Source organism: Hyaena hyaena, unplaced genomic scaffold (assembly GCF_003009895.1).
Source record: "Hyaena hyaena isolate Hyena2069 unplaced genomic scaffold, ASM300989v1 scaffold_497, whole genome shotgun sequence".
In the NCBI taxonomy this organism is placed as follows: domain Eukaryota; kingdom Metazoa; phylum Chordata; class Mammalia; order Carnivora; family Hyaenidae; genus Hyaena; species Hyaena hyaena.
The window spans coordinates 438,821-450,245 of NW_024081130.1; the positions used below are offsets into that span (position 1 = coordinate 438,821).

Genomic DNA, 11,425 nt, shown 5'->3' on the forward strand with positions numbered 1-11,425 from the left:
ACATCATGTGCAGGGGGCGAGGCGGAGCGGGGGGCGGAGCCTCACGGAGGCGGGGAGCCGAATAGGGGGCTCCTCTGTCCAATGGGAGAGATGGATGTGGGGGCTAGGATGCTGGGGGAGGGGAAGCGGCTGGTCGGGCCCCGGGGCCTGGTGCCCCGGGAGCGCGGCCGAATGGCAGCGCGTGCAGAGGGTCGCGCCTGCCCAGCTAGGTTCCGCCCCTGCGCCCGCCCGCCCGCCTGCCTCCTTTTTAAGCGCCTCCCGCCCAGCCTTCGCTCCCGCTCGCTTCGCAGCGCACACTCCTTCCCCGCCTTCCTTATCTCCCCGGCTCCGCTCGGTTCTCGTGGCCACCCCGCAGCCCCCGCCCAGGTGCCATGGCCGCTGTGTACCGCCCCGGCCTGCGGTGAGTGAGCCCCTAGCCCGGGGCCGACCCGCACCTTCCGCCGCGCTCGCCCCCTCGGGGCTGCCAATGGCGCTCTCCCGCCCGTCAGCCTCCGCCGGCTTTTCAGCCGAGGAGGAAGCGGGCGGGGGGCGAGTGTGTCTCCATCCCCAGCCTCTCCGGCCGGCGTCTCGCGGGAGATCTGGGGCGGCCTGCGCCGCTCCGAGTCTCTCCGCTTCCGTCCCCTCCTCCCCCTCCCTGTTTTGCTGATCTCTGACCGCGCCGTCTTGATCTGCCACTCAGAACTTCCTCCCCCTCCTCGCTCGCCCCCGCAGAGCCCTGTCTCCTCGTCCCTTCCTTTTCTTTAAGATGTAACTCTTGCGCCCCAGTTGCGATTAGAAGCGCAGTAGGGCCCTGGGGTCAAGGGTGCATGAACCACCGGGGGATTGAGCTCAGAGCTCCCCAAAGAAGGCAGAAGGTAAACCTCTATTTCCCGACCTCCTGCGAACCGGCCCCTGGAGGGAAGCCAGGCGCAGCCAAGGGACCTGCGGCCAGGGGAAAGAGCGAAACGAGGTGGAGGAGGGGGACAAGTTGCCTTCAATTCTAATAGGTTGGCTTCGTCCTCTGTACGGGACAGGAGTCATCTGTCCCGGACGGAGCCCCTAGGCCCTGCTCCCTTTTCACAGCTTCCTGTCGTTCCTCCCTTCTCCCCAGCATGTGTCCCAAAGTCTGCGCTGACCCCCAGTCTCTCCCACAGCTGGTTCCTCTCGGCCAGCCCTTGTGGGTGGTCTCTGGTGAAGAGGAAAAGGAGAGGGTCCCACTGGCCGAGAGTCTGGGAGGATCATCAGAAACTTCCTGAGCCAGGCCCCCTGCAGGGAGAGGGCCTGCCTTTCAAATCAATGGCCAGGGAAAATTGTCCAGGTCCCAGGAGTCCTCTTCCTCTGCCCCTGAGGCCACACTGGGTTTAAATCCTGTCAGTCCGTGTCCACTTTAGCCAGGCTCCAGCTCCCATATCCATAGTCTGAGCTTTCTCCCTTGCCCAGGCTTACAGCCTCTGAGTTTAACTGAGCTTTCTGCAGTCTGTTGTTCCCGCCTACCACTGACACCCAAAACTCCCTAGGCATTTGACCTCTAAGGGAAGGGACAGGGCATGCAGTCCGATGTGTGGAGCAGTTTCTGGTGGCCGAGGCCCTGGCATCGAGGAGGGCAACTTCCCTCTTTTGGCCTTTGCTCTCTCTAGGTCACTCCACCCTGGGTCCAGACCAATCAGAACAGACCCTGCTTCTCCCTCTCCCAGGGGTGTGAAGGGACAGACAACAGGGACCCTGCCCTCCTGGGAATGGGCATGAACCCCAGCCACTGACATTCCCCAACAGTCAGCCTTCCACCCAGCTCAAAGATACCTACCCAATGGCAAGATCTTATGCAACCCTTATTGGCCCAGGTGGGTAGCCCTAGCTCTGATGCCTGGAACCCCAATACCCATTTACCTACTCTCTGTGCAAGAGCCCTAATCTGGAAACCTGGGAATGTACCATCTCAAAGACTGGGTCCTTTGCTGAGGCTTTCCCAGTCTTACAGCAAACACACCAGAAGATAATAGTAAAAGCAGCTGGTTTTTTAACTTCTAAAAACTATACTTGAGATGGAAAGAACAGGGATGAGGACTTTAACTACCAGACCCATGAAGCTGTCACCTGGGCATGGTTTATTGACACTGGGTCATAGGGCACCTCCTCATTGCCAACATTGATCGGACGTAGTCAAACATGGGCATGGGCTAAGCATGCAGTAACCTCCACGTGCCTACATATACCCTCCCCACCACCAGGCATGTGCCTTTAGGCTCCTTTGGCAATACCTATCCTTTGCTGACCAGGAGACACCCTCACTCGTGGAGGCCACAAGATACATCCCACACACTTACTCTGACCTGTTCTTCAAGGTGCCTGCACCAAGACCTGTTTTAGCATGCTCCGTAGCAGCCCAAGCTTTCTGTCCCCTTGCCTTGCCCATCTTCCATGAGAACACTGTAGCCTATGACCTCTCTGTCTCTTGTTGTAGGCTTCGCCGGCCTGGGCTGAGCCCCTGGGGCTGGTCATCATGGCGCGGTCTCCAGACCCTGCGAGTACTCAGTGGCGATCTGGGCCAGCTGCCTGCTGGGGTTCGAGACTTTGTGGAGCGTAGTGCCCGCCTGTGCCAGCCTGAGGGCATCCACATCTGTGATGGCACCGAGGCTGAGAACACTGCCACACTGGCCCTGCTGGAAAAGCAGGGACTCATCCGAAAGCTCCCCAAGTACAGCAACTGGTAAGCCCTGAGCCCCATGACCCATGAGATGGGAACAGCTGATTGGACTGAGGCCACTTTGGGTTTACCAAGACAAACATCAAATTTAACTAGACCATCCCAATGGAATGACTAAGAATGGGAGCTCTGGGGGAAATGGAATCAGGCATTAGTGGGATTGGTCTGTATTTTTTATGTTAAGTAAAGAAGCTAATACAAATAAAAACCTTTGGGTTTTTTTCCCCTCTCTCCCAGATTCAGAGAGTTTTTGCCAAGGGCAGAGGCCTTTAGAAGGCTGGGCCAAAGGAACTACCCCTTAGATGGGACAAAATCTGGAGTGAGCAACTGAGGTGCAAATGGATGGGCAAAAATGAGACCCACAGAAGACTTAGAGTCAAAGTTGGACTTGAAAGATTGGGTCTGGGGATGAGGGAGATCAGCTGGCCACATCTTCCTGATAATCCCTTCTCCCCCAGCTGGCTGGCTCGCACAGACCCCAAGGATGTGGCACGAGTCGAGAGCAAGACGGTGATTGTAACTCCTTCTCAACGGGACACAGTGCCCCTCCCAGCTGGTGGGGCCCGTGGGCAGCTAGGCAACTGGATGTCCCCAGCTGAGTTCCAGCAAGCTGTGGATGAGAGGTTTCCAGGCTGCATGCAGGGTAACTGGGGCAGGGACACTGACGCAGGGGCACTGAAGGTATTAACAGGTTAGAACCCTTCATCCAGGTGGCATTTTTCCTCTACAGGCCGAACCATGTACGTGCTTCCGTTTAGCATGGGTCCCGTGGGTTCCCCACTGTCCCGAATTGGAGTGCAGCTCACTGACTCCGCCTACGTGGTGGCAAGCATGCGCATCATGACCCGGCTGGGGACGCCTGTGCTTCAGGCGCTGGGAGATGGCAACTTTGTCAAGTGTCTGCACTCTGTGGGCCAGCCCCTGAAGGGGCAAGGTGAGTGCCTGCCCTGCCTAGGGGAGGACGTAGACGCCTGCTTGCACTCAGAGGGAACCCTAAATCCTACCCATCCTAATTACTGAAACACTTCATTCCCCAAATCTAAAGCAGCAGTCTGGGCTGGGGCAGTGCTGTGTTGGCAGAGCAATTCACACGAGATTGAGAAAAGTCACTTATCCATGTCCCATCCCAGAAAAGGGATGTAGGAGCTGATGGATACGGGGGGGTGGGGGTGGGGGTGGGTTGCTACTCAGTGGCAGCCCAGCTCCTAAGTGTCTCTCCTGCCAATCCCAATACCCTCTAGTTCCTAAAGCCACAGTTCCTCATGACCCTACCAGAAGCCAGCCCCATGACCCCATGACCCCACTGTCCACAGGGGAGCCGGTGAGCCATTGGCCATGCAACCCAGAGAAAACCTTGATTGGCCACGTGCCTGACCAGCGGGAGATCGTCTCTTTCGGCAGTGGCTATGGCGGCAACTCCTTACTGGGCAAGAAGTGCTTTGCCCTTCGCATCGCCTCTCGGCTGGCCCGGGATGAGGGTTGGCTGGCGGAGCACATGCTGGTGAGGGCCTGGTGAGGACCTAGGCAGCTACGGGAGCAGGGCAGGGGTGGGGCCTGGCTGGTCAGCCTCAGCCTCACCTCCCCACTGCCAGGTGCCAGGCTGGTGGGCAGGGACTCTGCCCAAATGACCAAAGCTTTGGCTCCAGGCTGCTGAACACTGGGGGGCTGAACATTCAACTGGCCACCACACCAGCCATGTGGCAAGGTGGTGCACCTGTTTAGGGAATAAACATTTGTCCTCCCTGTTAACCCCTAGCTGTCCTTTCTGTGCAGACCATAAGTGACCTCCTTCTTGTTCTCTCTCTCGTCGACATGCAGATCCTGGGTATTACCAACCCCGCGGGGAAGAAGCGCTACGTGGCAGCCGCCTTTCCCAGTGCCTGCGGCAAGACTAACCTGGCCATGATGCGGCCGGCACTGCCAGGCTGGAAAGTAGAGTGTGTGGGGGATGACATCGCCTGGATGAGGTTTGACAGTGATGGTGAGAGACCCTTGGATCATACTCTCAGCCACCCTAGAGACAGAAAGGCTTTCCCCCTAAGACCTGGGGGCCAGCTCAGGGCAAAGGAGAACGGAATAGGACCTTCCGTGGACGCACTTCTCAGCTCTTCCTGGCTGATCCTTCCTTTCTTTCACTTCTCCTCCTGACAGGTCGACTCCGGGCCATCAACCCTGAGAATGGCTTCTTCGGTGTGGCCCCTGGCACCTCTGCCACCACCAACCCCAATGCCATGGCCACAATCCAGAGTAACACTCTTTTCACCAATGTGGCTGAGACCAGTGATGGTGGAGTGTACTGGGAGGGCATTGACCAGCCTCTTCCACCTGGTGTCACCGTGACCTCCTGGCTGGGAAAACCCTGGAAACCTGGTATGTGTGGTGGGGGAGTCGTGATACAGCCCCCAGGGCTCTGTACCTTGATGATGTAAAAGCCTTCTCTACAACCTGCGGCTGTCTAGGGCCTCTGGGAGGCACAGGAAATTATATATTCCCAGTACCTCACCCCAGGCGAGATCTCAGGTCAAGTCCCATCTCCAAGTATTGGCTTTGGGACCTGACTAAGCTGCTTACCCTCATGAACTTCAGTTGCCCCATCTGCTAAATGGAGGTAGTTACCCAAGTACCTATCTTGTAAGGTTGTTGGAGGGTTAAGTTAAATAATGCATGCAGGGGTGCCTGGGTGGCTCTGTCGGTTAAGCGTCTGTCTCTTGATTTTGGCTCAGGTCATGATCTCATAGATCGTGAGTTTGAGCCCCTGCTTGGATTCTCTCTCTTCCCTCTCTCTCTGCCCCTTCCACCCCCCTCAAAAATAAATAAACTTTAAAAAATAATAATGCATACAAAGTGTTCAGCATAGTGCCGAATACTAGCAAATTTTCAATAAAAATAAACTGGAGCTTTTTGTTTTAAGTTTATTTATTTTGAGAGAGAGAGAGAGAGAGAGAACAAGTAGAGAAGCACTGAAGCACAGAGCCCAAAGCAGGGCTCAAACTCATGAACCCTGAGATCATGACCTGAGCTGAAATCAAGAGTCAGAAACTTAACTGACTGAGCCACCCAGGTTCTCCTGAAATGTTTTTTAAAAAGGAAAGGGAAGCACTGTTTTGAAAATTTATACGCAAGGACTCAGGCTCAAAGCACAGTCCATAAAGTTTGACCCATTAGGAGGGGAGGAAACCTGCCCCTCCCCCTACCACTTGGCTCCCACCATCCCCTGTATAATATTGTCTAAAGGTCAGTGTTGTTATCCTCACCCTTCTCGGTCCCTCTAACACGCACATCCAAATCCTTCCAGGCGAAATCAGACCAGCTCTTTAGCCTCTTCTAAAAGCTAGTCTCTTAACCCTGTCATTGTCCCTGGCTGGCGCCTAGCAGCCCTGCCCCTCCCCCAACCCTGCACTCTGGACCTTCTGCAGTTAGAGAGCCCAGAGACCTAGGGATGTGAGCAAAGAAGGGCATGCTGGGGAGAGTGGCCTTGTGGTTGCTGAAGCCTACATTCACGTCTTCCAGGCTGGCCAAGCATTCTCCGTCCTTATCTAATCACCCCTTGTTTTCTCCACCACCATCATTAAGCCCTCCTTGGCCTCCCCACCCAACCGAAAAGCCCAAGAAACTTCCATACTTCCCCGTAGGCTAGTTCCCCAACCCTTTCATCATCCCTAGATTCACGAGTATAACTAGGGCGTGTCGTGCCCAGCTGCAGTTCCCAGAATAATACCCTGTGCCAGGGTCCTGAATTGGGGGCTGATGGAAGTGCAGGAAGCTCTTATGTACAAGTGGAAGCAGGAGCTGGGCGGGGAAGGTGGGGGGAAGAGATGGCTTGGCTCTAGAACTCCCTTGCCCCCTCCCCCCAGGTCTGACCAGAAACTTCCAGCAGAGAAGCTACTGTGTCCATTCAGCACCCCCATGGTGGTGCTGTATACATATGCCACTGACTTGGTCCCATTCCCTTTCCAGGGGTCAAATGTTCTGTGCTCCTCGGTTTCGCCTGCCCAGGTTAATACCTGAGTTCTTCAAGCCCTGTTGTTCCCTCTGGGTCTAAGGAGACCCAGGGAAATCCCTAGAGTTCTGCTAGCTTCAAAATCAATTCCTGTTTACATTTTGATAGCTCAGAAGACCCCCGTCTTCCTCTATTTGCTGATGGAAAGGCAATTGTCTGAAGTACTCATCGACAGCCTCAATTTTTGCTTTAGGTTTGAATGTTTGTTTAAATAATAATCCCATAAAGAAATCATTTCTGGGAGACATTTTCTGTGAAAACCTTACGCCACGATCTAAGCCCATTCTCTTGAGCACTGGCCAATGCCAAGTATGGGCAGCATGGCATAGACAGTAGTGTCCTGCTAAACCCCACCCCCTTGCCCACCCTTTCTCACATAGCACAGCTAGTAGCACCATTGTGGATAAAGAACCTGATCTTTTGGGGAAGATGTCCTGGCTCCCTTCTCCCTGCTCCTCACCACACGAGGTTGCAGGGAGTTGATGACACAAATAGAAATTGTGCAAGAGTGGGGGCGCCTGGGTGGCTTAGTCGGTTAAGCGTCCGACTTTCACTTAGGTCATGATCTCGCGGTTCATGGGTTCAAGCCCCGCGTTGGGCTCTGTGCTGACTGCCAGCTCAGAGCCTGGAGCCTGTTTCAGTCTGTGATTCCCTCTCTCTCTGACCCTCCCCTGCTCACGCTGTCTCTCTCTCTCTCTCTCCTAGAAATAAATAAAACATTTAACAGAAAAAAAAAGAAATTGTGCAAGAGTGCATGCAAATATATATGTGTGTGCTGGGGGTGGACAGGCCCTCGGAACCAATAGTATTGGTATTTCCCCTGCCAGGAGACAAGGAGCCCTGTGCGCATCCCAACTCTCGCTTTTGTGCCCCGGCTCGCCAGTGCCCCATCATGGACCCAGCCTGGGAGGCCCCTGAGGGTGTCCCCATTGATGCTATCATCTTTGGAGGCCGCAGACCCAAAGGTAAGCATTTGTGTGGGCCCCATGCCTTCTCGGTGAAAGGTCTGGCTCTGTCTCAGGGCCCGCCTCCCTCTTGTACTTAAATCTCAGCCTAGATGGCCAACTGTAGATCTCTGTCTCCAGAGCTGTCCCCTGGAGAATGCAAAATACGGGGAGGCCTGGGGTTTAGAAAGCAGAGATAGCAGGAGAGAGAGACCAGGGGATAAGATCCCCAGGAGGGATGGGGTGAGGGCCCAAAGGCAAAGGCTGCCTGTGACCCTGCTCACTGGTGTTCCAGGAGTACCTCTCGTATATGAGGCCTTCAACTGGCGCCACGGGGTGTTTGTGGGCAGTGCCATGCGCTCTGAGTCCACTGCTGCGGCTGAACACAAAGGTCAGTGCCATCCCCATACACCCACGTTGCTGCTTCTCTGCCTTCCTGAACCAGATCTTCCTCCCTTCCTCCTGCCTGCCCTTTCCGCGGGTCTCTTCTCCCAGTCCCTTCCCTTCACCCTCCTCTGAGGATCTTCTGGAGCCACTGACATTTCCCAGCTCCCTCTAGCTGGATGCAGGATGCCCTTCTCTTCTTCAGTGAGGAGGAAGATCTCTTACCCCTCCTGCTCCCCTCCCCAGGCAAGGTCATCATGCACGACCCATTTGCCATGCGGCCCTTTTTCGGCTACAACTTTGGGCGCTACCTAGAACACTGGCTGAGCATGGAGGAGCGCAAGGGGGCCCAGCTACCCCGCATCTTCCACGTCAACTGGTTCCGGCGCGACGAGGCGGGCCGCTTCCTATGGCCAGGCTTTGGAGAGAACGCTCGGGTGCTAGACTGGATCTGCCGGCGGCTAGAGGGAGAGGCCAGTGCCCGAGAGACGCCCATCGGGCTGGTGCCAAAGGAAGGTGCCTTGGATCTCAGTGGCCTGGGAGCCATAGATACCACGCAGCTATTCTCGCTCCCCAAGGACTTCTGGGAACAGGAGGTACGTGACATTCGGAGCTACCTGACAGAGCAAGTCAATGAGGATCTGCCAAAGGAGGTGTTGGCTGAACTGGAGGCCCTGGAGAGACGTGTGCGCAGAATGTGACCTGAGGCTCCAGACTAGCAGGAGAACACAGCACCCCCATCCTGTCCCAGCCCCCGTCTAGGGACAGGAGAGCCACCAGGCTTGCAGAAAATATGAGCAGTTGGATAGAACTAACATCTGACTGCCGTGAGACCAGGCCACAGGCCTTCTCCTACATGCTAATAATAAGAGATGCTCGCTTATTTTACACAACTTTCGTGCTGTTTTTATTCCCGCCTGTCTTCACAGGCTTCTCTCTAACACCAGTTTCACAGCCTTCTTCTTGCAGCTCTCCAAGCAGCCAGTGCCTGGTGTAGCCCAGTGACATCCAGAACCTCTCTTACAGGCAACACTCGCTACCAGTGGGCCATATAAATGGGAATTTCTGGGAGAAGGCGCATCTACTATGTGTCCCCAGTTCTTAAAAAGATGGGGGGGGGGGGCTCTACCAACTACTCAGTATAGCCTCCAGGCCTAAAATTCCTGACCCCCCACTCGGAGACCAGAAGGCTCTATAATCCCATCCCCAGTGAAGCAGTTCCACTGTCAGTTGTCAAACCTGTTCTTCCTCCTGCTTGACTTGACATTGGAACTCCAAAAGCATTCGTGAAAGCTCGTGCAACACTTTGATGGTACCTTCTATGTGCCAAGTACGTTCTGAGCACGTTAACAAACAACCCTTTGAAGCAAGTACCATATTACAGATGAAGAAACAAAGGCATACAGAGGTCAAGTGATTGCCCAAGCTCCCACAGTAAACAGTAGAACCAAGGATAAACAATAACCGCATAGACATCTCTCAGAGCAGCATAGACTGCAGAACTATAAGGACTTTAGATGTCCCCTAGTCCATGCTTCTCAGACTTAAAATGCATATGAATCACCGGGGATCTTGAGAAAATGCTCATTGAGCAGATCCGGAGTGGCCAGGGGATTCTGTTTTTCCTACAAGCTCCCAATTGATGTTGATGCTGCTGGTCTGGGGACCATAGTTTAAGTAGCAAGGCCTTGGCCTAAACCCTCAGGAATTAGCTTTATAGGAAAACCACAAAGGGGGCATTGGCTGAGGGATAATTTCACCGCTGATGTGCATCGGGCTGAGTGCATATATAAACTGAGATTAGTAAGAAGGAAGTCCATCTCCAGAAAAGGAGACTAACCTCCAACAAATAAAATGGAATTCCTGGGAATTGCCGCAAAAGAAAACAGTGGTGGACAAAAATATATAGTCAAATCCTCAGTTTCATGAATGGGATGTGATACCTGAGAATATGACCATAGGTGGCACAACACAAATGTCAGGCACACGGTAGCGTCAGGTGCCTCTGGATTTCTTCATCCGGAAAACCGGGATGTGCCTGCACCTCAGTGTTGTTAGAAGATTAAAGGAGCCAGCGCTCAGAGCTGTTCCTGGCAGGGAGTAACCACTGACTGTATGTTAGCTGCCCTTACCTTTCCACTCTCCATTGATCAGAGTATGCCCGGAAAGCCTGTATCATATATTGCTGACTCTACAGTTGAAGAGGAAAGTGAACAATGTAAATACAATTTAGAGGAGAAAGAAAACAGGTTTGGAAATAAGTCCCTCCAGGAACGAGGCAGGGAACTGGGGTTCCAGAGCCCTCCTGGTATCTAAATGCCCGTGATTTAAAGGTACTAGCCTTAAAAATGATTTTGACAATTAGAATAAAATTAGGCTGTAGGCCCTGCAGAGAAATAATAAAATGTGGTTAACACATTTTTAATTTTTTTGTTGTTGTTTGAGAGAGGGAGAGATGGGCAGAGAGAAAGGGAGAGAGAATCCCCAGCCAGCTCCACACTAAGACCAGAGACTGACACAGGGCTTGAACCCACGAACTGTGAGATTGTGACCTGAGCCAAAATCAAGAGCTTGACACTTAACCAGCTGAGCCACTAAGGTATCCCTAACACATTTTCATTAACCTTTTTATTTTACTTTATTTTTATTTTTTAAAGTTTTTTTAATTTATTTTAATAATGTCTGCAACTACCATGGGGCTTGACACAATCCCAAGATCTTCTGACTGAGCCAGCCAGCATCCCTAATCTTTTATTTTACATTAAGACATAGATATAGAAAATCATGAAAAACAAAGGTATAGCTTAATAAACTAATGGAAAGTGAACACCTTTAAACCATCACCCAGAGAAAACAACAGAACTTTGCAGACACCCAAAGCCCCACCACCCACTGGCCAGGTTCTTCATCTTCATCGTAGCCCCTCCTTGCTGGCATAGATGGATACTGTGATGCATGATAATTATGCCCTTTAAATTTATTTTAAAAGAAATTTTTAATGTTTATTTATTTTGGAGAGAGAGAATGAGAGACAGAGCATGAGCAGGGGAGGGGCAGAGAGGGAGAGAGAGGCATATACAGAATCTGAAGCAGGCTCCAGGCTCTGAGCTAGCTGTCAGTACAGAGCCTGACACGGGGCTCGAACCCACGAACAGCGAGATCATGACCTGAGCTGAAGTCAGACGTTTAACCGACTGAGCCACCCAGGCGTCCCTTTTAAGCTTATTTTTATAGTTTTATCACCCAGGTGTGGATCTCTAAACATTATGGTTCAGCTTTGCCCATTTTTTTTTAATGTTTTATTTATTTCTAGGAGAGAGAGAGAGCGTGAGCAGGGGAGGGTCAGAGAGAGAGGGAGTCACAGACTGAAACAGGCTCCAGGCTCTGAACTGGCAGTCAGCACAGAGCCTGACG

The 11,425-nt window shown here is 53.1% G+C and overlaps 1 protein-coding gene across 2 annotated transcripts; it reads left to right on the top strand.

Moving 5' to 3' along the window:
* The first annotated feature begins 371 nt into the window (after positions 1–371).
* On the top strand, positions 372–8,904 carry PCK2 (phosphoenolpyruvate carboxykinase 2, mitochondrial). Of its 2 annotated transcripts, none has more exons than XM_039254739.1 (10): positions 372–400; positions 2,441–2,686; positions 3,142–3,326; positions 3,414–3,617; positions 3,997–4,184; positions 4,502–4,664; positions 4,835–5,053; positions 7,511–7,648; positions 7,923–8,018; positions 8,258–8,904. In XM_039254739.1, exons 1-10 carry the CDS (start codon positions 372–374, stop codon positions 8,710–8,712), a joined length of 1,923 nt encoding a protein of 640 aa, XP_039110670.1. In that variant the 3' UTR covers positions 8,713–8,904. The 2 variants fall into 2 exon arrangements, with proteins under 2 accessions (XP_039110670.1, XP_039110671.1); XM_039254740.1 differs by lacking the exon at positions 372–400 and adding an exon at positions 1,748–1,820 and having other exon boundaries at positions 8,258–8,712.
* The last annotated feature ends 2,521 nt before the right edge of the window (positions 8,905–11,425 follow it).